General features: G+C 50.3%; 1 protein-coding gene across 4 annotated transcripts in view; it reads right to left on the bottom strand.

Moving 5' to 3' along the window:
- St8sia5 (ST8 alpha-N-acetyl-neuraminide alpha-2,8-sialyltransferase 5) overlaps positions 1–21436 on the bottom strand; it is a 69183-nt gene that overhangs the window by 30802 nt on the left and 16945 nt on the right. For 2 of the 4 annotated variants that reach the window (XM_028871971.2, XM_028871972.2), the window contains exon 2: positions 16842–16949. The exons of the other annotated variants lie outside the window; for them this stretch is intronic. In XM_028871971.2, the coding sequence (XP_028727804.1) occupies positions 16842–16949 (108 nt within the window). The remainder of the gene's footprint in view (positions 1–16841; positions 16950–21436) is intronic. 4 annotated transcript variants of the gene reach the window in all.

The following is a 21436-nucleotide window of genomic DNA, read 5'->3' as shown; positions in this document are numbered from 1 at the left end:
AACAAAGTCCACTTTAGCCAACATTGAAAGGCAGGCACAGGTTTCATTGCAAGGCTGTGTGAGAGGAGACAGGGGCAGGCTCTGTGTGCTCTGAACAGACAGAGCGGGAGATTGGCGGCACCCAGCAGCCAATCTGGGTGGCCAGCAGTGAGCTGTCCCATCCTTTCCTGCCCCTTTTGCCTTTCTCTCACTCTTAGGACAACATCCCACAACACAGCCATGGGCATAGTTGAAATTGCCACAAATTTTTCTATTCACAAAGCATTTCCATTCCTGTCTGCTCCCTTAGCGCTCACGCTCATACAGTGCTGGCTCTGAGACATGGCTGCTCTTGCCTCATCTGCTGACCCAAACAGCGGGTGTACCCACAGCCCTGGAGTCAAGTGTCACCTTCCTGGGCCAAAGCCAGGTGATCCTTTCCTAACGGGCCTCTCCCACTCCCAAGGTGGTTCTGCAGCTGGGGCATATGGAACCCATATGTGTGGGATCCCAAGACCGCCTTGGTCATGAATCAAGAAGACTGTAGGGCCTGCACTCTAACCGTGGGGTCAGTGGTCTCTTGACATGTAACCCTCAAGAACCAGAAGTGGAAGAGGCACCTTAGAGCCATCACAGAGCCAGAACCAAGTGCTGGGAATGTAGGTATCCTTGGAGCTTGTCTCAGCAGCGGTTACCACCCAGGAACCCCATTGCCAAGCCAATGCTACAGACATGAGTGTGCTGAAAAGGAACATGGGGCAGACAGAGGTGGCATGACTTTCAAAAACCATGGTCATGGCAACAGCTTGTATGACGGCATTTCACAATGTCAGTGCTCAGTGTGATGGCTATTCTTGGTTGTCAACCTGACTACATCTGGAATTAACTAAAAATCCAAGTGGTTGGGTATACCTGTGAGAGATTTTTCTTAATCACATCATTTGAGGTGGGAAGATTCACTTTCAGTCTGGACCACACCTTCTGGTGTGTCTCAGTCACTGTTCTACTGCTGTGAGGAGACACTATGACCAAGGCAGCTCATAAAATACAGCGCTTAATTGGGAACTTGCTCACACTTTCAGAGGTTTAGTCCATTATCATCATGGTGGGGAGCATGCAAGCAGTTGCTGGAGCAGTAGCTGAGAGCTACATCCTGATCCATAGGCAGAGAGAGAGACAGAGAGACAGATAGACAGACAAACTGAATCTGGGCCTGGCATGGGATTTTGAAACCTCAAAGCCCACCCCAGTGACACACTTCCTCCAACAAGGTCACGCCTCCTAATTCTTTCCAATAGTGTCATTTCCTGGTGACAAAGCACTCAAATATATGTGCCTCTGGGAGGGGACATTCTTATTCAAACCACCACAAAAGCCCATGCCGAGCCCAGAGTCTGTCTCTGTCTCTGTCTCTACCTATGGATCAGGTTGCAGCTCTCAGCTACTGCTTCCGTGGCTGTCTGCACGCCACCATGCTCCCCACCATGCTGATAATGGACTAAGTCCAGTTAAATGGTTTCTTTTATAAGAGCTGCCCTGGTCATAGAGAGCCTCTTCAAAGCAATGGAACAGGGACTAAGAAAGGGGCACCAGGAGTGGGGGGTTGCTGTGACGGGCCGGACCATGGTGTTTGGTGTAGGAATATGGAAGACTTGGATGCCTGGAGTAGAAAAGCTACTGAACACTCTAAGTGGGGCTTACTGGGCCATCCTAGTAGGAACATGGATGATAGTGGTGCTGGGAGTGATACAGATTATGACGGTTGGGCTCAAGAGGTTTCAGAGGAGAAGCATGTTAGTAAATGGCCGAGAAACTGTCCTTGTGATATTTTGGAGAAGAATGTGGCTGCTTTCTGCCCGTGTCCGAAAATATCTGCCTGAGGTGAAATTGAAGAGTTTGGGATTAATGGAAGTGGCAAAGCAGATTTCAAGGTAGCCTAGTATTGATTGACTGTGTTGTGCAGTTATTGGTAATCACTCTTATGCAGGTCTATAATGAAAAGTAGCGAGCCAGCAAGAAGTCCCCTCCACGGCCTCTGTATCAGCTCCTTGCCTCCGGGTTCCAGCTGTGCTTGAATTCCTGTCCTGACTTCCTTCAGTGATGAACTACAATGTGGAGGTATAAACCAAATAAATCATGTCCTGGAACTCACTCTGTAGACCAGGCTGGCCTTGAACTCAGAGATCTGCCTGACTCTGCCTCCTGAGTGCTGGGACTTAAGGCACCACCACCCAGCACTTGATGGTTCATCGTAACAATGGTAACCCTAACCAGGACCTGGCATGCAGATCTGCTAAAGGGTGTGGAAGAAAGAAGATTTTCATCTCTGCCTGCTTACCCTTACTCTCACAGGCAGTCCGTTCCTTCACTAGCCTTAGAGTCTACTTCTTCATGATTCTGATGTATACTCAAGAGCAGCTAAGACATCCAGTCTCATGGACTGAACAACTACTGGGTTCTTGGACTGTTCATCGGTAGACAGTCATTGTTGGACTAGCTGGATTACAGCTTGTAAGCCACACTAAGAAATCCCCTTTTATATTTTCTATATATTCATTTTTCACTATGCTTATTCTGTATTTCATTGTTCCACCAGACAACCCTGACTACTTCAGCCACTTACTCATTTTTCTCAAAGATTCTGAGCTGGGAGTGCCCTTAGGAAATCCCTTTCTCCTGTAAGTACCTGACAAGCATTCTGTTATCTGCAACTAAGAACAAGGGGCCAGCTTGGGGCCACCAGACAAGCCCATGACCTTGGCTCTGACTCATGTAGTTTTCCAGTCACAGTGGAAAGTAAGGTCTGATGTCTTGCAACAAGCAGTCTCATTTGCAACTAGACCCTGCAGGTGTCAGCTAAGCCATTGGAACCGAGGGCTGAGTGAAGTCACCATCCGAGACTGCTGCTCAGAAAAACTCCAGATACAAATGTTGTCAAGATAATTAAGTCTAGAACAGCGGTTCTCAACCTGTGGGTGATGACGCATTTGGGGGTCCAATATCAGATTATCAGACACCCTGCATATCAGATTATTTACATTATGATTCTTAACAGTAGCAAAATTACAGTTATGAAGTAGTAACAAAATAATTTTATGGTTGGGGGGGGTCACCACAACGTGAAGACCCATATTAAAGGGTCGCAGCATTAGGAAGGTTGGAAACCACCGGCCTAGAGCCTTCAGGGAGCTGGAGACTTGTAGACACGACTCCTGTGTTTACAAGCCACTGGGAAACCTCCCCGTTCTGTCTCTTTTCTCTCCTAGTTTGAACTAAGGCAGCATCTTACATCTGACCAGCCTGCCTCTCCTCTCCTCCACCCAACCATCCTTCCTTTTCCACTCCAGCCTTTCTCTGGTCCTCCTTTCTCCTGAATCTCCAAAATCACTCATACAGGCAACCAAGCAATTCTAAATGATCTTGTGCCATGTGTCTAGGGGTTCTTAGGTTGCGAGGTTTTCAGAGCTGGGTTCACATCCCTTATTAGCCACTGCTATAATCTGAGTGCTTGTGGCCCTCCAGAATCCATACATTGAAATCCCAAACCCTGGGATGAAGGGATCAGGAGGCAATAGGATCAGATGAGTTGTTTTTTCCATCCTATATTTGTAAGGTAGAGCCCTTGTAAAATTCCTTATAAAACAGAACTGAGAGGACACTTTGTCCCCTCTACCATGAGGATATGGGGATCAGGCATGTCTATGAACCAGGAAGCAGATCTTCCTTTGAAATTTGGGGTCTCAGTCAAACCTTTAGAAATAAATTTCCATTGTTTATAAGCACCCCAGTCTCTATATTCCCCTTCAGTAGCGTGAATGAACCAAGATAGCCACTTTAGCCTTGTCATTTCCAGCCTTAGCCTCCAGTCTATAAAGGCTGAATGCTACATGAGCCACAACCATGACACTGTTGACATTTCCGGGAAAACGCAACACACAGGAAGTGGAAGAAGTGCTGGTCCCCACTGCCCTGCCGTTGAAGGGCAAGTGCTGCCAGCAGATGCCACAGGGGGGACCCAGGGAGGGTGACACTTGCTTCTCTCTGCTCAGCTGGTCGATAGCAGAGCTGAGTCAGGGATGAATAACTCAGAAGTTTCTCTGCCATCTGTTCTAGTGATGCTCCCTTCTGCTGAGCTTACTAAACCTCCTTCCGCCTCCCCATGGCTACAGCCCATGCCAAGTCCTGCCTGGGTGTTAGATGTCCTTGATCACCCTGCCTCGGCTAAGCACTACAGGTATGAAGACTGTGTTGCTGTTGGGCATGGCAGCACACCCCTCTAATCCTAGCATGTGGGAGGCAGAGGGAGGCTGATCTCTGTGAGTTCCAGGTCAGCCAGGGATACAGAGTGAGATCCTATCTCAAAAACCAAAAATAATGTTTCTGAGGCCTTGTCCCCTGGGCCCTGCTCACCCTACAGGGAGTGTCCCTTCCATTGTTCCTAGAGACTATGACAGACTGGCCTAGGAGTGCCTCTGCCGTGGTACTCAACCAAAACAGCCCTTCTCCGATCCTTCCTTCTCCAACTTCCACACTCTGTGCCGTCAATCCTTGGCCTAACCACCCTAGGGCCAGGTATAGGCAACCTTGACCGAAGAAAATATTCCAGCAGGCTAATTCTAAAACTGTATACCCTGTCTTGCCTGTTCCTGCCCCCGGGGCCACTTGTCCACACTGCTGCCATGTTTCTGCTGCCTCCCAACTGGCCTGGAGCTGCTTCTCATCAGCCCAGTGTGGTGAGCTGCACTGTGTTTCCAGGAACTAGTGACTATAAAGCCCCTTCCCTCCTGACAAGCATTTGCATATTTATATCTTACCATTTCCAGTGAACACAAATCCTAGGCCCCTGAAACACCATTGGCCAAGTCAGCCAAGCTGCTCGCCGACCGTGTCTGAAGCCGCAGCTTTGCAGTCAGGAAAAGGAAATCAGCGATTTCTGCTTCTTTCTCCCACCCATGCTGGGCTCTGCTCTTGGGTGTGCGCTCTTCCTGCCTGATCGCTACCAATGACACCGCGTCTTGGGGAGCACTGCCACACTGGGAACCCCAAGATTCTGCCTGTGGCGGGAAGTCTGAAGGGTGCACCTGGAGGAAGCTGTGCAAACTGGGAGTGCTCTGAATCCACGCAAGGGATGCTCACATCCTTTTGTGTGGGGGAAGAACCCCACATGAGAGCAACAGGTGTAACATGCAAGAACAAACCGTGACCTGCAGAAAGAACTACGCATGTGTGTGAGAGTGCCCAGGGGAGGGACGGCCTGTGATGAGATGTTACTGAGACCTCTCGGAGTCATGGGATGGGGATAACTTTCAAATTGCCTTTTCTATGTTGTTTCCTGCAATGGAGTTAGGATCCTTTTGCTATTGAAAATTGCTGATGTATGTTCTTTGCTTTTAAGTTACAGACCTCCCTATAAATACCTCCAACTTCACGTGTGCGTGGGCAATCTGACCAAAGCGTCCCTCCACCTTCTCAAAGTCCCCAGGCTTTGTAAGCAAGTGAGTCACCGGCTCTTCTTTCCATTCCGGAAACACTATCTCTACTCAGCTCAAAGGAGCGGGACCTGGCACCGCAACTGGCATCTACAGGTATAAATAGCCCAAGAGCCGTGTCAGAAGCCTAGCTCCTCTCCAACACCATTTGACTTCCAAAAGTCAGATCCAAAGCTGGCTCCAGGCTGCTTCCATCCTGTCTCTGTCCCTGTGCCCTCAGGGACCTTGTGAAATGGTCAGCTCTAACTGCCTGGTCATCAGGTGACAATCTCCGTTATAAGAAGACAAGCAAAGGCTGGAGGGTGCTGGTGGCTGGGTGTGGCTTTCCTCCTCTCACCCACAGGAGGACTCCAGCTTTGCACGCTGAGGCGCCTCTCAGCAGGTCAGGCGTGGCCAGCTGAGAGGCCACACAGGGCCACTAATCTGCTCCACCCAGCCTTTCCTTATGAGCCCATCCGCAAAGGCTCCCTTGTTTATTCCCTCCTCAGTCTGTCCAGGGCTGCATCCCCTTCCCAGGGTGTCGGGATGGTCACAAAACTCTAGGCCCGGGTAACCAATGGTTACCAGGTAACCAATGGTTAGGTGTGAGATGGGAGCCACAACATTCTCTTTGTAATCATGTGCCACTCAGCTGCAGACACTAATGGTATCTAAGAACCCAGACCCACAGGAGGTCCCCTGTGCCATATCAGAACCCAGTTGGTAGGGGCAGGGGCAGGGGCAGGGGGAAAGGAAGCTGCCATAGACTATCAGTCTGGATCCTTTTGTTCTGTCGTGCCTGAGGCATTCTGAGAGAACTGTGGTGTAGTTGCACCCTACTAGAAACACAGCTAGTCCATGTGGCCCCTCTGTGCAAACAGAACTAGAAAGTCCTCCAACCCCTTTAATTAAGCCGCATGCCAGCAACATGGCTCACTGGGGTGACGGTGGGCTGGGTTTCAGCCCCACCTGATTTCCATCCTGCCCAGCTGTGTGAGGCAGCCTGCTCCTAGACCCTTAAACTGTCTTGCTTCATTTTCTTAGCAGCTCAATGAGACATGCTTGAAATTCAGGCTGCAATCAGTGAGGCCATTTTTCCAAGATCGTCTGGCTGGTAAATTATACCAGGAAAAAAAAAAAACCCTCAGGCTTCTGGGCAGCCAAGGTCTTCATCACTTCGGTGCATTCCTTTTCCCAACCCTGACAGTCATGGCTCCCCGGGGGCTTTGTCAGTAAGCAGCCCCCTTCTCTCCCAAAGGTGACAGCCCCTTCAGCAAGATCTGCGCTATTTCCAGCTCAAGAGCAGCTGCTGTCTGGAGCCAGCACACCCCCCATCAGCAAACGTGCAGAAAGCAGTCGGAAGGATGCAGCTTGACAAGTACCAGGGCTCTAAGTGTCTTCCCGGACAGGTGCAGAGGGACACAGGGCTCCCTCCTACCAGCCACCAAAGGCCGCAGCTGCCAGGAGGGTCATTGCAGAGGCCCTCCATGTCTGCTCAGCAATCTTGGACTTAACCTGCTCTCTATGGAATGTGACTTCCCTTTGCCAAGAATCACCAGAGCTAAAAAAAAAAGGTCTCAAGGCTAAAAAGCAGCAGGCCTGGTGATGTGGCTCTGGTGGCAAGGACTTATAAATCCAACCACTGGGGAGGCTGAAGCAGGAGGATCACAAGTTCAAGGTCAGCCTAGGAAACTATCTCAAAATTTAAAAAAAAAAATTAAGAATATACAATAAAAATTATACAATATAATTCAGTAGTTGAGGATTAGACTTACCTGTGCAAAGCCCTAAATTTAACTCCTAATACTGCAAAATAATAAATAGCAAGTTAAGAAGTTAATGAAATAAAAGCTTGCGATTCTAAATGCAGCTCTGGATAGTCCTGTGGTCAGTCTGCTCTACCACACTCTCCCCAAAGTCTGGACTGTCATTTCTGCCATTGGCTGGGGTCTGGGTAAGTCAATACCTCCCCAGGAACAATAGCACATTCAGAGACTTCACCCTCACTTGCCCAGCTGCAGGGCCTTGATCTGGTGGCCAGCATACTCCCTGCAATGTGACCCTTTCTACAGCAGCCCAAGGAACCCAGAGCGCACCTGGTAAAGTCCAGCTTAGCCCTGGATGCTCAGCATGCCCACCCAGCACTGGCTGGGGACTCACTGACCCTCCTGGGCTTTGGCCACCACCCCTAGTGCTGAGTCCAGAGCTGTACCCTAGTCACCTCCTCCTTCTCCATCTCCCTTCAAAGCTCTGCCTTGGTAGTGGCCCTGGTCTCCACCTCAGCATAAGCTGTGATTTGTTCTGCCTGACTCACTGATGCCCGACTCTGGGTCAGGGCTGCTCTTCTCCTTTATGTCTTTCTAGTTACTTCTAGCACAGGTCTACCTGGTCACCTTCTTGCCATCCCTTCTTTGTACCAATGTCCCCTGGGCACATCCCCACCTGCCCTAGACGATGACTTCCACTGATTCCTCATGGCCTGCCTGTGCCCCTCAGTGCCGGGGAGGGCTTTTCTCTTCCATTCCCTGGAGGTTGGTTGGGCCTCCACCGTGTGTCAGGCTATCTCACCCCTACCAGTGAGCAGCTAACCAGGCAGAGTCCCCTGCCTCATGGAAATTCTCAACACAGTGGCAACTAAGGCTGAGTGCTACAAACACAAAGCAGGTTTGAGCCTGGAGGGAATCTGAGAACAGTGGGCCAGTGAAGGCCTCTCCAGACAGGGATGCTGTGGGATGTTCTGTGTGCTGTAAAAATGTGCTGCTATGATTGATTGATAAATCAAACGCTGATTGTCCAGTAGCCAGGCAGGAAGTATAGGTGGGACAAACAGAGAGGAGAATGCTGGGAAGAGGAAGGCTGAGGCAGGGAGACGCTGCCAGCTGCCATGATGAGGAGCAGGAGATAAAGTACCAGTAAGCCACGAGCCATGTGGCAACTTATATATTAATAGAAATGGGTTAATTTAAGATAGAAGAACTAGATAGCAAGAAGCCTGAGTCATTAGGCCAAACAGTTTAAATAACGTAAGCGTCTGTGTGTTTATTTTATAAGTGGGCTACGGGACTGCCGGGGCTTGGTAGGACCCGGAGAGAAAACTCTCCAGCTACACAGGGAACATGGGGAGGGTGCAGCCTTAGTTAGGCACACGTACAGTCAGCAGGAACAGCCAGCCAGAGCTGAGCCAGCTGCAGGCATAGCATCAGCCCAGGGACTGGGACAGGGTGGCAGCATCAGAAAGGCTGGGTCATGGGGCCACCCTGCCAGACAAGAGCTTGAAAAGCATGAAAGCAGGGACCAACACAATCTGACTTAACCGTTCACGCTGGCTGCCGAGGGGGTTCTGAGAGGAGGAGAAGCTGCAGTGTAAGGAGACAGTGCATGGCACCGAGAGGTTGCAAGCGAGGGACGGGAGACAAACCCAAGCAGCAGTGCAGAGATGAGCCCTGCAGAACGTGCCGGTGGCTGAGAGTCAGCACTTGAAAGAGCGAGATCGACAGTAACCGCTGGGCCTTCCTCTTCTCCCAAGAGTCGTGAGCCGTAAAATGACGCGGGAGAACGAACGGGTTTGGGTGTGAATGGCAAGGTAAGCGGCCACGGAACGCTTGCTGTGGCCTTCCGCCATCAAAGGGAGCCGCAGACGGGACACACGGAGCAGCGGACAAAACACGTGCTCCAGAATCAAAGGACAAGGAGACTCCATGAGCCCTTAGAGAGAGCAGGAATGGGGGACAGGCCTGCCGTTAGTCCTGTTCGCATGGTAGCAGCATGAGAAGAAAGGCATGTGAGAAAAAAGAAAACCAGGACATAGAGCCCAGGGACCAAGAGCCTTTCCCAGTGCTGATGGGGTCAAGAAAGAAGGGAAGGTCCCACTGATCTGGCCACTCAGAGGTCTTGACAATAGCACCGCTGACCTTGACGATAGCAGATAACACTTCATGGGCTCCGGTTGAGGCGAGACTGGAGGTGGGCGGTGTCAGCAATGGTGACTATGAAGTCTTAATGAGAAGTGGAACTGGGGGATGTTGAAGACTGGGTCCCAGGGCAGGGGAGGAGAAATGAGATGCTTTCCAACACACTAGGGGGAGCTGAAGGGTGGGTGGATGGACATTAGTGTTCTGTGAGGTGCAGAAAAGCAACCCCAAGATGAGCACCCGGGAAAGGTTGACACTCAGCGCGAGGAAGCGCTTCCAACAAGGAGGCCCTTGGTGGGGGATGGCCTCTAGCCAGTTTTGAGAGCCCCATCATTTACTATCCGACGACAGTCTTGGTGTCCATCAAATTAGGAGAGTGTGCAGCTTCTAGGTGAAGCTGTAACTTTTAACTTTCGCCCCCTGGTTTGATTATCAGGTAAACATGGGCTTCCTGGCCCAACCCCAGCCTCCTTTTCTTTTCGGTCTCCATTTCTTTCTGTCCTCCTGCCTTTGCCAAGTCCTGGTGTGAAGTTCTCGGAGACACTGGAGCAGGCGAGAAGTGCAAAACCACGAGGGAGGAGCGAGCGAGCGAGAGAGGGTGGTGGAGGAGGAGGAGGAGGAACAGGGTGCCTGGGCGCCGCCTGGTGCGGTGAAGAGCCACCTCAGAAGAAGGGGTTGTTCCTGAACCGGCCCTGCTTGGCCTGCTACAGAATAAGATGATCACTGACATTATGAGTTTTGTGACAGAGAGTTTATCCACAAGGTGGCTGTGGGGAAATGTGAAGATGGGGAGCAAGCGTCAAGCTGGCCTCCCCAACGGTAGGGTTTGGGGGTACCTGTGGGGTAAACAGGAGGGTGGTCAAAGGTGTGGGGAAAGGAGAGACAAGCAGTAGTCCACACATGTGTAATCCAGCCTCCTGGCCGTCCATAGGACGGATGTTTAGGAAACGGTGGTTTGCCATGATCTGCAGGGGGAGTTTTGGCTTTCTAACACCAAGAGATCACCCACTGGGCACCTGGGCAGGCTGCAGGGGAAAGCCAGGTTTTTGTGTTGACAAAAGCAATTTACGAGACCCACATGTCCCGGGCATCCGCTCCAGCAAAGCCAGCGGGAGATTGATGGCATATGCTTGGCTCCACCGCCTCCAAACTACGTGAGTTTTGAAGTCAATCAAAAGCCAGTGAAGGAAGAGGTTCACTCGGGCTTTTCTTCCATTTTAAGGAGACACAACCCAAATTTGGGGTGCTATCTCTCCAAGACAGTGCCCTGGATCAAGGGCAAAGCTGGGATCAGACCCTGCCAGGAACATCCATGCAAAGGACCTCAACAATGTGTGCATGAGGCAGAGCAAGCTATGGTGACCTTACCTGTGTGAGGCATTTTAACCTTGGAGCCCTTGGCCTGCTTCTGAGCAGGTGACTGACCTCCTTTCTGTCAACTGAACAGTTGAATTAATGCCTGTAGTTTACAGGAACAGGAATTGAGGCACAGACAGTTCATGTAAGTGAACTCATGAGTGTAGAGGTCTCATAAGTCTAGGAGACTCTGCTGAGATTCAGCTATGGTCCCCGAATCTCAGAGGCTGAAACCCCATAAAGCAAGCCCACTGAAGGAGCCGCCTGGCACAGGCCCCACTTCCACCAACAGCCTCCTCTGCCTGAAGCCTGATGCTGTCAGGCCGTGGGAGGCCTACATCAGGTACGTGGGATGAAAGGGGGAAGACACCATATTTGCTTTGCTTGTGTGTTTCCCCAGCACCCAGCCAAGCACATTCTGCCAAAGCCGGCTCTCCAAATTCTTCTCATTTGGATGGAGCCCAAGAGCTCCTTCTCTCTTGTGTGCCCACTTTGCTTTTCTAAATAAGTGAAAATTCACCAGAAAGGTTCACACCAAGCCAGCCTGCACCTCAAGCTACCTCATGGGGCGGGCGTATCTTACAGCAGGCAGAAGTGAAGGGCAGTCGTGGGAGCCAGGCTATCAGGAGGACTGCTGATCAATGCACAGCCTCCTCACTGCTACGCCTGAAGTTCCACTGAGGAAGCAGACACCCGCCCTCAGGTGTAGACGGAGACAAGCATTTTCCATAAAAATCAGGAAAGTGTTAAACTCGGAGGTCAGGGAGTCATTGAAAAAAAAAAACCCTTCTGAACAAAGAGGAGGACAGAAGACAAAAGTAGGAAGGATGGGGAGGGAGGGAATGAGCCGAAAGAGCATTGTGGCAGAAGCCCACAACACAACTTCCCCAAGGAGACAGACGGTCTACTTAAATCCGCACGTCCTTTGTATTTTGGCCCAACAGTCAAGGGCAGAAATAGATGGTATGGATGAACCTAAGTGGCCCTCCCTATCATGAGTGATCTGCCCACAATCCTGTTACGCCTCCCACCAGAGCTGGGGCTCCAGTGTTAGCACTACCCAGGCTGGCTGCCCCTCCACCACTTGCCGCCCAGAGGTGACTCAGTCTCCTCACCTGTGACGTGGGATAGTAATAATGTCCAATGCAAAGGTTTAAGGGTGAGAACTGCTGGCAATGATTCCCAGAATGTCCTCAGTAAATGCCTGGCATACAACCACACCCAGGGATGGTAGGCTACAGGCAGGGTCCTCCAGGCCCAAGCCAAGTCTTACCCACTCCGGAAGTCCCTCTGACTCTCACACTAAGTTCCAGTGCACTTACCATCTGCATCTCACAGTTTAGTGCCTAATTATGCATTGTCTCAGAACAATTAGGGAAGAAGTCACATAACAAAGCACAGAACTGAATTCAGTCAAGTTCCTTCCAGCCAAGCAATATGACAGTTCCACAGCCACTCCACAGGACTTACTAGACGCACACATGGCTGATCTCAACCTTGGCTCCTGACCCTCAGTTGGTTCTCTCAGACCTTTGACCTCACCTCTCTTGTCTGCCATGCTGGAGACCCCCCTCCATTTTCCAGCCTAGAAGCTACTAAGCCAGGGAGAGCAGTGTCTAGCCACAGGCAGCTTGGTGGTGGCAGTTGGACCAGCTTGGCTTTAGGCCTCAGGTTGTTTTTCTTGGGACACCTCTCATTTCCTCCTCTGGCCATCCTGTTAGAATGGAGAGCCAAGGTTGGTGTGGAAGCCGGGAGGCACCAATGAGGTCAAGGTTGCACCTGGAGCTCAAGGATCCAGAGGGTCCCAAGATGCATGCATACGTGCCAGCCCACATCTCCATGGTGAGAAGCTCTTTGGGATTTGGGGTGTCTGAGAAAGCTCAAAAGCATATACTTTCCAGAAAAGTCCATGCGTACGACGGTAGAAACTGCCTCCAGGGCAGGCGTATCTTACAAAGGGCAGAATTAAATGGAAGTCAGGTGAGCTGGGCTATCAGAGAGACCAAAGGAGGAGATGGTAGAGGTGGAGGGGGGCGGGGGGCGGAATTGGCAGGCAGACATGTAGAACGGAGTACAGCCACAGCACTGAGTGAAGCCCTTGTGCCATAGTTCTAGGCTAGGCTGTCAGCCATGGGTGACGGACAGCTCCTGGAGTGGGGGGAGGGGTTTTCTCCTGCCTTAGCTGCCACAGCACCATATGACTTGGGGGTATCTTCACCTGAGATGGCATGAGGAAGTGGATGCAATGTTGCCTACCCTGTAGACAAAGTGGGCAACCACCAAGGAGACAGCTACCTCCCCAAAGAAGCCGCTAAGCAGACAGACAGACAGACAGGTCAGACCAGAGGAGTCAAGGCATCCTGGCCAAAAAGGGCAAGGACTTTGCCTTACCTTCCAGAATTGCCTTATCCGCTGCCAGGCATGGCGGTATTTGGGAGGGTTTCTCAGTCAGTTACCACAGGTCTATATAGCCCACCTTCACTGACTCTTCTCTGCTTTTTACACACCCCTCCCCAACTTCCAGTCTCCCCTTTTCTATCCAGGATCTCAGAACCCTCAAGTCACTCATCCATCTGCTCTTCTCAAGAGAGAATCTTGGGTAGTTCCAACCTTTTTAAAGACAGCATCAGGAGATGACAGGGGTGAATGCAGAAGCCAGATCTGGAAACAGAGAAACTGGGGTTTGCTTTCTTACCATGAGCCTCTATTTCCCACTCAGCTCAGCCTCTCAGGCTGTCCCCGTGTATTGAGTATCTGCTACAGCAGGTGCCACCGTGTGCTGAGACAGTAGGAGGGCTCACAACCACTGCAGGAGACAGAAATGTGAACTCATGCTCTGAACACGGGAACTGTCCTCAAAGACTCTCCTAAACACTCAACATTTGTGGTTAACAATTACTCCATTCTTCTGCTCATTAAAGCTGTTCGACTCAAATTCCATAAAGCTGTATGCCAATGTATATTGTATAACACAGTTTCCAGCTCAGCCCGAGTTCTGGTATGTGTCTACCAGATCTGACCATAGCCTCGATGCACATTATCAGCCAGGATTTTCTTGAAGGTTCTGTTTGGAGTTTTTCAGGCTGGGTCCTTCTCCTCGTGGTTCCTGCTGGAACAGAGACTAGAAATCGTTTGCTGGTGTACTCCTCCTCATCCTCTGGTTATATTTGGTGTCTCCTGACTTCCTTTCCAACCCTGTTAATAATAAAATGCTAACAGGCTGCATCACACTTCCACATACCACATACAACTATAGGGAGTAAAATATGGCAAGCACTGAATTATTCAGTAGGTGAATAATACCACAAAGATATTCTATATCCCAGATACAAAGTTGTTAGCTGGGATGACGTATATGATGCCTGTCCTTGTTAAGTTCTCCCTGGGGGCTGCAAATCTGCTGCAGGAGCTGCCCAGCCCATCTTAACGAAGGCACAAGCTCTCTTTCATCCAGGTGAAAAGTCTCCAATATCTGGCCTTGTTCAATTATGTTAATCGTTCCTCCCACACACGAGAACCACACACGCTGCACAAAGTCTTTCACACATGGGGCCAGCAGTGAACCAGCTGCGGTGCACAGGCCAGATGTCACAGCTAGCTCCTTCCAATTCCTGCCCTCCTGGCTAACAGACATCATCGCTCCGACCCTCACAAAGAAGCAGCTGTGGGATTTAGTTCAAGTCATTTTGTGTCCATACTTGTTACCAGGTTTCCATCAGCAAAATCAACACCTCGTGCGCGCGCGCGCGCGCACACACACACACACACACACACACACACACACAAATGTGTAGTAAGAAACTCAAAAGCAGAGGCACCTCACCAGCCTCTGGCTAAAGGAAACTCTGCTAGTAGCCATGTGTGGCTCACAGCTATTCTTGAAAACCAGCTCTCCGGAGAGGCAGGCCTTACAAATGGCCTCAGCTTGGCATCGCGTCTTGTATTAAAAGAAAATTCAAGTGGTACGACCGGCTTATGCTTTCTAAATGAACTTTCTTTTAGGAAAAGAAGAAAGTGAGACTTGAAATGGGAATTATTCCAGAAAATTTTGGGGTGTGTGGTCAAGGCACTGGGGGTTCTTGATCAAATGGCAGCAGCGCTCCAAAGGGACCTTGACTGAGGGGGTAACATTGCTGGATAAAAAGCCTCTCAATTCCAAAAGGAAGCAGACTCTAGCAGTGTCTCCACGCCTGGGGAGTCCCAGATGGTGGGGAAGGGAGGCTCTGATTATAAAGTGGAAGAGAGAAGAATAAAGAAGAAGGGAGATGAGAAAGGGAAGGAGAAAGAAAATGTGGGCTGAGAAAGGAGACAGGAAACAAGAGAAAGGCAGGTGGCTTCACATGAGGAGGCAGCGGGGAGGGGGAAGAGGAACGAGAAGAGGAGGAGAGGAACAGCACTGAGGACAGGGAAAGAGAAGATGCTGGCGGCTGGGACATGTAGGGACAGGTCTCATACTTTGGTTCACAGCTTTGGAAAAGTAAAGACGTGGTGACAGTGTCAGAAACCAAGTGGGCAGATGTTCTGAGGTAGGCAGGGAGGTCTGGGTAGGGTAGCATGGCTACACACCATGGTCAGGCCTCAAGGGTCTGATGCTGGCCTCTTGGGACCACAGTTCTTCTGTAAGCACAGGAGGAGGCATGGGCCCCTGGGATGCCATGGTACGGTAAGCGGCTAATCTTTGGTTGTTAAGTATGGTATTTTTATGAATTCTTTGAGAATTTCATACATGGCGTACAATGAATTCGATCATATTCACTCTTTGTTCCTCCCAAGTCTTCTTCCTATCCACCGCTATCTCACTTCCTGCCCTTTTAAAATTTATCTCCCACTGGGTCCAAGGAGTGTTGCCGTGTATGCATGGGCATGCACCACCCACTGGAAAGTAGTAGATGGGCAGGGACCCCTCTCCTGAGGAAAACTGACTCTCTCCCAGAGAAGTCATCGACTGCCAATAGCTGCTTTGGTCGAGGCGGGGGCTCACGAGCCTTCTCCTCTCCATGTTGGAATGTTGACTGGCTTGACCATGTCCAGGTTTTTCTTGTGCAGGCGACCACGGCTGCTGTGAGCCTGTGTGTACAGCAGTCCTGTAATGTCACAGAGACACTGTCTTCTCTGACCTCTGACTCTTACAATCCTTCCATCCCTGTCTTCTTTAATGGTCGCTGAGGGGTGAGTGTGTGATAGCCCATCTGAAGGGTGAGTGTGTGATAGCCCATCTGTGGCTAGGCACTCCGCAGACACTTCTTCCCAGCACGCTGAAGAGTTGTGAGTTTCTGCACTGACCACCGTTCACTCCACAGAGAAGTTCTCCAAAGAGAGCTGAGAGGCGCCCTGCTCTGTGGACATATACCTTGTTAGATTCAATGTTTAGGGTCAAGATTAACTCCAAAGAAAGCTCAGGCCTTCTTCTCAGGGAAGAAGATCTAACAGTTAGTTCATACTTAGAAATTGAAAAGAAAAAATCAAAGTACCAAACAGCTTAATCAGCCCCTGGAAACTGTTACTTGGCGGGTGCCTGCCATGCACATCTCCAAACACAGAAAACATCCGGTCTCGTGCACACAATTCCTCCTTGCAAAGAATGTGTTCACCTAAGAATATTCCACTTTTCTGCTTTCAACAAACATTGTGGCATTCCTCCCATGTAGGCAGAAGACCCCTTAGATACTGACTTTAGCTTTAAATGTTGCAACCTATCAAGAGGAAATGAACAGGAGAAGATGAAATGAATGTCACATGCCTGCCCAATACCCACTCCCTGATGCTGCCACACCCTCCTCCACACACAAGCAGTGGCCAACTCAAGTCTGAAACCTCTGCTGTGTAGACACAGCTCTGGTTTCCACCTACGATTGGGGGGCTGAAGCTCAGAGCTCCCATCCTACCCTACCCAGAAGACAAGACCAGTGTCTCCACGGTGTTGGGGGGAGGTCCTATCCCTCATCCCTCATATCCATTCACCCCTCAAGTAAAGGGCACAGGAGGACCTCAAACACAAAGAGCTGTGGAAAAGAAGACCGAGGCGCTCCTCCCTTGAGGCAGCTCTAGGGACAGGCAATGGGGTAAGGACGGCAGAGTGTCCTCCAGGTGGGCTCCCCCTTCCCCTGCCAGTCACCGGGGTCTGTACCTGGATCTGAAGTCACTGATGCTCTGCTCTGTTGAGCTGTCGCTGTCATTAAAGAGCCCAGTCCAATTGGCCTGCTGGTCGCCCCGCTGCCAACCAAACTGGAAGCCTCTGGCAAGAAAACGAGGCAATCGATATACGCACTTACATGTTAGGTTAGGCCCGTCCAAGGGCTACATTCTGTCATTGTAACCACGTGACACAATCCCTTGATTATACAGCAGGAGGACAAGATGGTGATAATTCCAGCCACGGCGATAATGGTGGCAAGCAGTGGCCCTCTGCGTCATCTTTATTCCCCTGCAGCCTTCCCTCACTCCATCATCTCCAGAGCAAAGCACACAGTTTGCAGGCAGGAAAACTGAGGCTGAGACTAAAGTCATGGGGCTCTTCTGCTTCCTATCTGTGCCTTCCCTCAATTCCTGTTTCTAGAGACTTAACTGAAAAGAATTCCATCATCAGTACTGTGCCAGACATAACTTCAAAGACTTGAACCCACCATACGAGGATCCCACTTCTGGTTTAAGAGGATGGACTTTACACATCTGTACCCACTCCCTCCCAAACCTGAGGATGGCGGCAGCAAAGCAATGAGCTAGAACATGAACATGGAGAGGGGGAAAGAGAAGGGACCAGAAACCATACTGGAAGACAGCAAGCAGATGGGCAACTGACTCAGGCCAGAGAGGACAGCATCCTGATAGGCTTCAAGAAGTGGATCCATCCTCAGGACATAACTCCAGAAGGATCAGGAATGCAGAGGGCCAGGGCATGCAGGTGGGCATGCAAGATGGTACCCAAAGCTGGAGGACTGGGTTAAGTTCACAGAAGGAGCAGTTAAGTACCCTCCCCTACATGTGTGTACACACAAACCCTCACACACCAGGTCCCCTTCCCACATACCCCACAGACAGCAGTAGACCTGCTCCTCAGGAAGCTGGCTCATGGAGGGGTACTGTAACCAAAACTGCCGGTGCCCAAGACCTGCCCGGGTGCTCTAGAACCCTTGTGGAGCACTGCCCAATCCAAAGCTCTGGTGTGGTGAGGAGTGTGGGTCTCACGAGAGGAAACTGATCAGCTTCAAACATGGCTAGGAAGAAAAGGTGGCACCCTCTTAAGTACCTTGGGACGAGCTTCCTCCAGTTAGTACTGGGGCTAGTTCTCCTGGGGCTGGAGAACCCTCTGTTGTGGGACTGTCCTGTGTGGCAGAGGGTGTTGAATGATGTCCCCAAGTCTGTCAGCTGCATTTGGCCACCAACTCTCCTGTTATGATGATCAAAGCATCCCAGATGTCAAATGTCTCCTGGAGTAGAAATCGCCCCTGCTGGAATGACTGCTGTACCATAATGCATAGAATTCCCAAACCCTCTACTAACTGCCTGGCCCTTGCATATGAGGAAACTAGTGACCACTTCTGGTGAAGAAAGTTTCAACTTCAAAGCCAGACTAGAACTAAGAAGGAAGGAAGAAGGGAACTCCAGGCCGGGGGGAAGAGGAGAGAGATGAGAAAAACCTGGGGAAACTAGTTAATAAAAGTATTCATAAGCAGCCTCTTAGCTAAGGAATGAGGACAGCAGACAGTTTTTGGAGCTGTTCCATTCACACCCCTCCAATTGGCTGATGCCCTCAGTCAATTCTCTGCACTTCTTCTGGTCTCTGTCCCCATATTTCAAATGAATCAACAGTCTAGGATGTCTCTGGAGTCCTTGAGTGGACGTGTCATGGAGACAAGCCATCTGCTCTTGTTACCAGTCAGCTGGCTGGGGTCATGTTTGTTCTTCTCTGAATCACCAGAGACAAAGAAGAGCATTTCAGAATTGGGAGGCCTGGGCCATTGGGCCCCAAAGGCTGAGGAGCCCGGGATGCTTGTCGCTCTTAAGCCCTGAGACTAGAGGCTTGTGGTTCCAGGTGGTAGCAGACAACGGCTTACAGTTCTCAGTGCTCCAGTTGCTTGCTGATCTGGGCTGTGACTAGCAGCATCTAAGCACATGGCAAGTAGCATCTGTTGGGTTCGTAGCAGCTGCAGTAAAAGCACTCAGCACTCACCTAAGCCACAGTCCCCAGGAGTGCTGGAACCCTTGGCCCTCAACAGCACCAGTTAAGCTCTCAAGCCTTGTGTGTCAAGACCCTTGAGCCTTGGAAGTTCTCTGGAATCTTCCAGTAACTGGAACCCAGAGTTTGCTATGAAGCCTTCATAGCCTTCTGCTTGCTTCTCCATCTTCTCTGTCTCTGAACCTTCCCCACCACTTGATACCTCGGCTCCCTGCAGGAACTGCTCCAGCTCACGCTTCAACTCTTCAGCTGCCTTCTTGCTTCGATCGCTACTGCCCAAGCTGCTGCTGCTACAACTGCCATTGTTGCCATAGCCACGGCCACTGCCACCGGCTCCTCATGGTATCAATTCAGCCTGTCCTACCCAGGACAAAGACCACAAGCAAGCGAGAAAAGACCACTTAGGAGGCGTCTTTTATTGGAACTAATGGTGCAACACAAGAAGGCAGCACAGAGAAGACTCCCATGCTGACTCAAAGTACAGGGCACAGCCCAGTCATGTTGCCACACTCAGAAGGGGCGAGGCATGCAAACATGGGATTGTATTTTACACCAATAACAGCACACCTTCCAGTTTTCCCCAGACCAATCACAATCCGTCCTAAGAACTAGTCACAAGTCATGTATAAGTACAGCTGGTATCTGCCAACCCCAAGCTTTGCGCCGAGTCACTGGGGGTATACTATTCCTCATTCTACCTGTTGAAGGTGGGGCAGAACTCCACAGCTGCTAGCTTGGTCATCTAGAGATCACTGAGGCCTGGAATGACCAGAGTGAAGTTTTGCCGGTACTGGCATAGTTTGGAGTAGTTATAACTGGAACAAGTCTTCCTAAACAGCCGCAGCTGCCAGCCATGGTTGAAAGTGTTGCTTGTAGCAGGAGAGGAGTTTCTTCAAGGTGTCCATAAAGTAGTCAAAGCCACCAGGCTGCCATATGACACCCCAGTCGGTCACCTAGAGAAGAGCTTCTGAGCTGACTGCTCCCTACTCACGGTAACAGAGCCTAAGGGAAGAGTCCATCAACTGTCAATCAAGGGGGATGAAGGACTGGCTTCCCACAATTTTGCTCATTCACAAGGGGGAAAAAGTAAAGCACACTCACAATAAAAACCTAGGAAATAAATATTATTTTCAGTATAACAGTGCTGAACACCCAACTATAACCCCTTAGGGAAAGCTGGGCCGCTTTGATCTGCTTACTCCAGTGCCTACCATCTCCCTCCTTGGGAATCCTGCTCACCTGCCACAAGCATGCTGACCCACCTTCTAGCCAATTCTGGTCTGAGTCCTCTTGGGACCCTACTAGTGGATAGCTATATACATGAAGTATTCTACTTATGCTTTGCTGAATGGCTGTTGCTGCGTTCGCCCTCTCCAGTCTCCACAACCTGGAAGAGAGGCAGATACAGTCCCTGAGGCAGAAGAATGTCCATCTGGCTGCCAGGCTATTTAGAAAAGAGCAGCAGTCCACTGTGGTGCAACTCTACAGTTGTCCATCGATGTGTTTACTGAAGTGAGTATGTTTTGTTCTTTAAGAAATCAGTGAGGTATCTGTCAGCTTCTGGGTGTGGTTTGCTCAGGAGAGGGGCATTTGTTGAGCACTTAGGAGGAACAGGTAGTACACATGCAGAAGGCCTCATTATCTTCAGTTACAGATGAAAAACATGAATCTCCAAGAGATTGAGTCACATGCCCAAGAGCCTGAGGCTAAAAAGTGGGCATGACCACTGCCCAGGGCCAACTTCAAACATTCTTATTTCTAAAAGCCCTTACCAAACTATCCATAAGCCAAGAAGATATTTCACCCTGAGATTTTGCCAACTAGCTGGTTGTGCTGGTTAATTTGCCAGCTTGACAGAAGCTAGGGTCACTTGGAAGAGGGAAGCACAGATGAGGAAATACTTCATTAGAGTGCCCTGGCAGAGAATCCATGGGGATTTTCTTGAGTAGTGGATTTGATGGGGGAGGGCCCAGACCACTGTGGGCGGTGCTATTTCTAGGCAGGTGGTCTCAGGTTATATCAGAAAGCAAACTGCGCAAGCCATGGAGAGCAAGTGTCTTTGTTAGGGTTTCTATTGCTGGGATGAAATACCATGACCAGCAAGTTGGGGGTGGGGGGTGGGGAAGGGTTTATTTGGCTTATAGTTCCACATTGTTATCCATTACTGAAGGAAGTCAGGACAGGAACTCAAACAAGTCAGGAGCCTGGAGGCAGGAGCTGATGTGCAGAGGCCATGGAGTAGTGTGGCTTACTGGTTTGTTCCTCATGGTTTCCTCAACCTGCTTTCTAATAGAACCCAGGACCACCAACCCACAGATGGCACCACCCCCACCAACCACTAATTAAGAAAATGCCCAACAACTGGATCTTAGGGAGGCATTTTCTCAATTGAGGTTCCCTCCTTTCAGATGACTCTAGCTTGTATCAAGTTGACATAAAACTAGCCTGGACAATTGATCCCTTGTCAACTTGACCCACAAACATATCACTGTTAAAGTTATAACCTTTCATTTCTTGTTCATCCCTAAGATCACACATTAAAATCA

This window comes from Peromyscus leucopus, chromosome 19 (genome assembly GCF_004664715.2).
Source record: "Peromyscus leucopus breed LL Stock chromosome 19, UCI_PerLeu_2.1, whole genome shotgun sequence".
NCBI lineage: Eukaryota > Metazoa > Chordata > Mammalia > Rodentia > Cricetidae > Peromyscus > Peromyscus leucopus.
The sequence above is the reverse complement of the archived record's forward strand: the minus strand, read 5'-3'. Positions and strand labels throughout refer to the sequence as shown.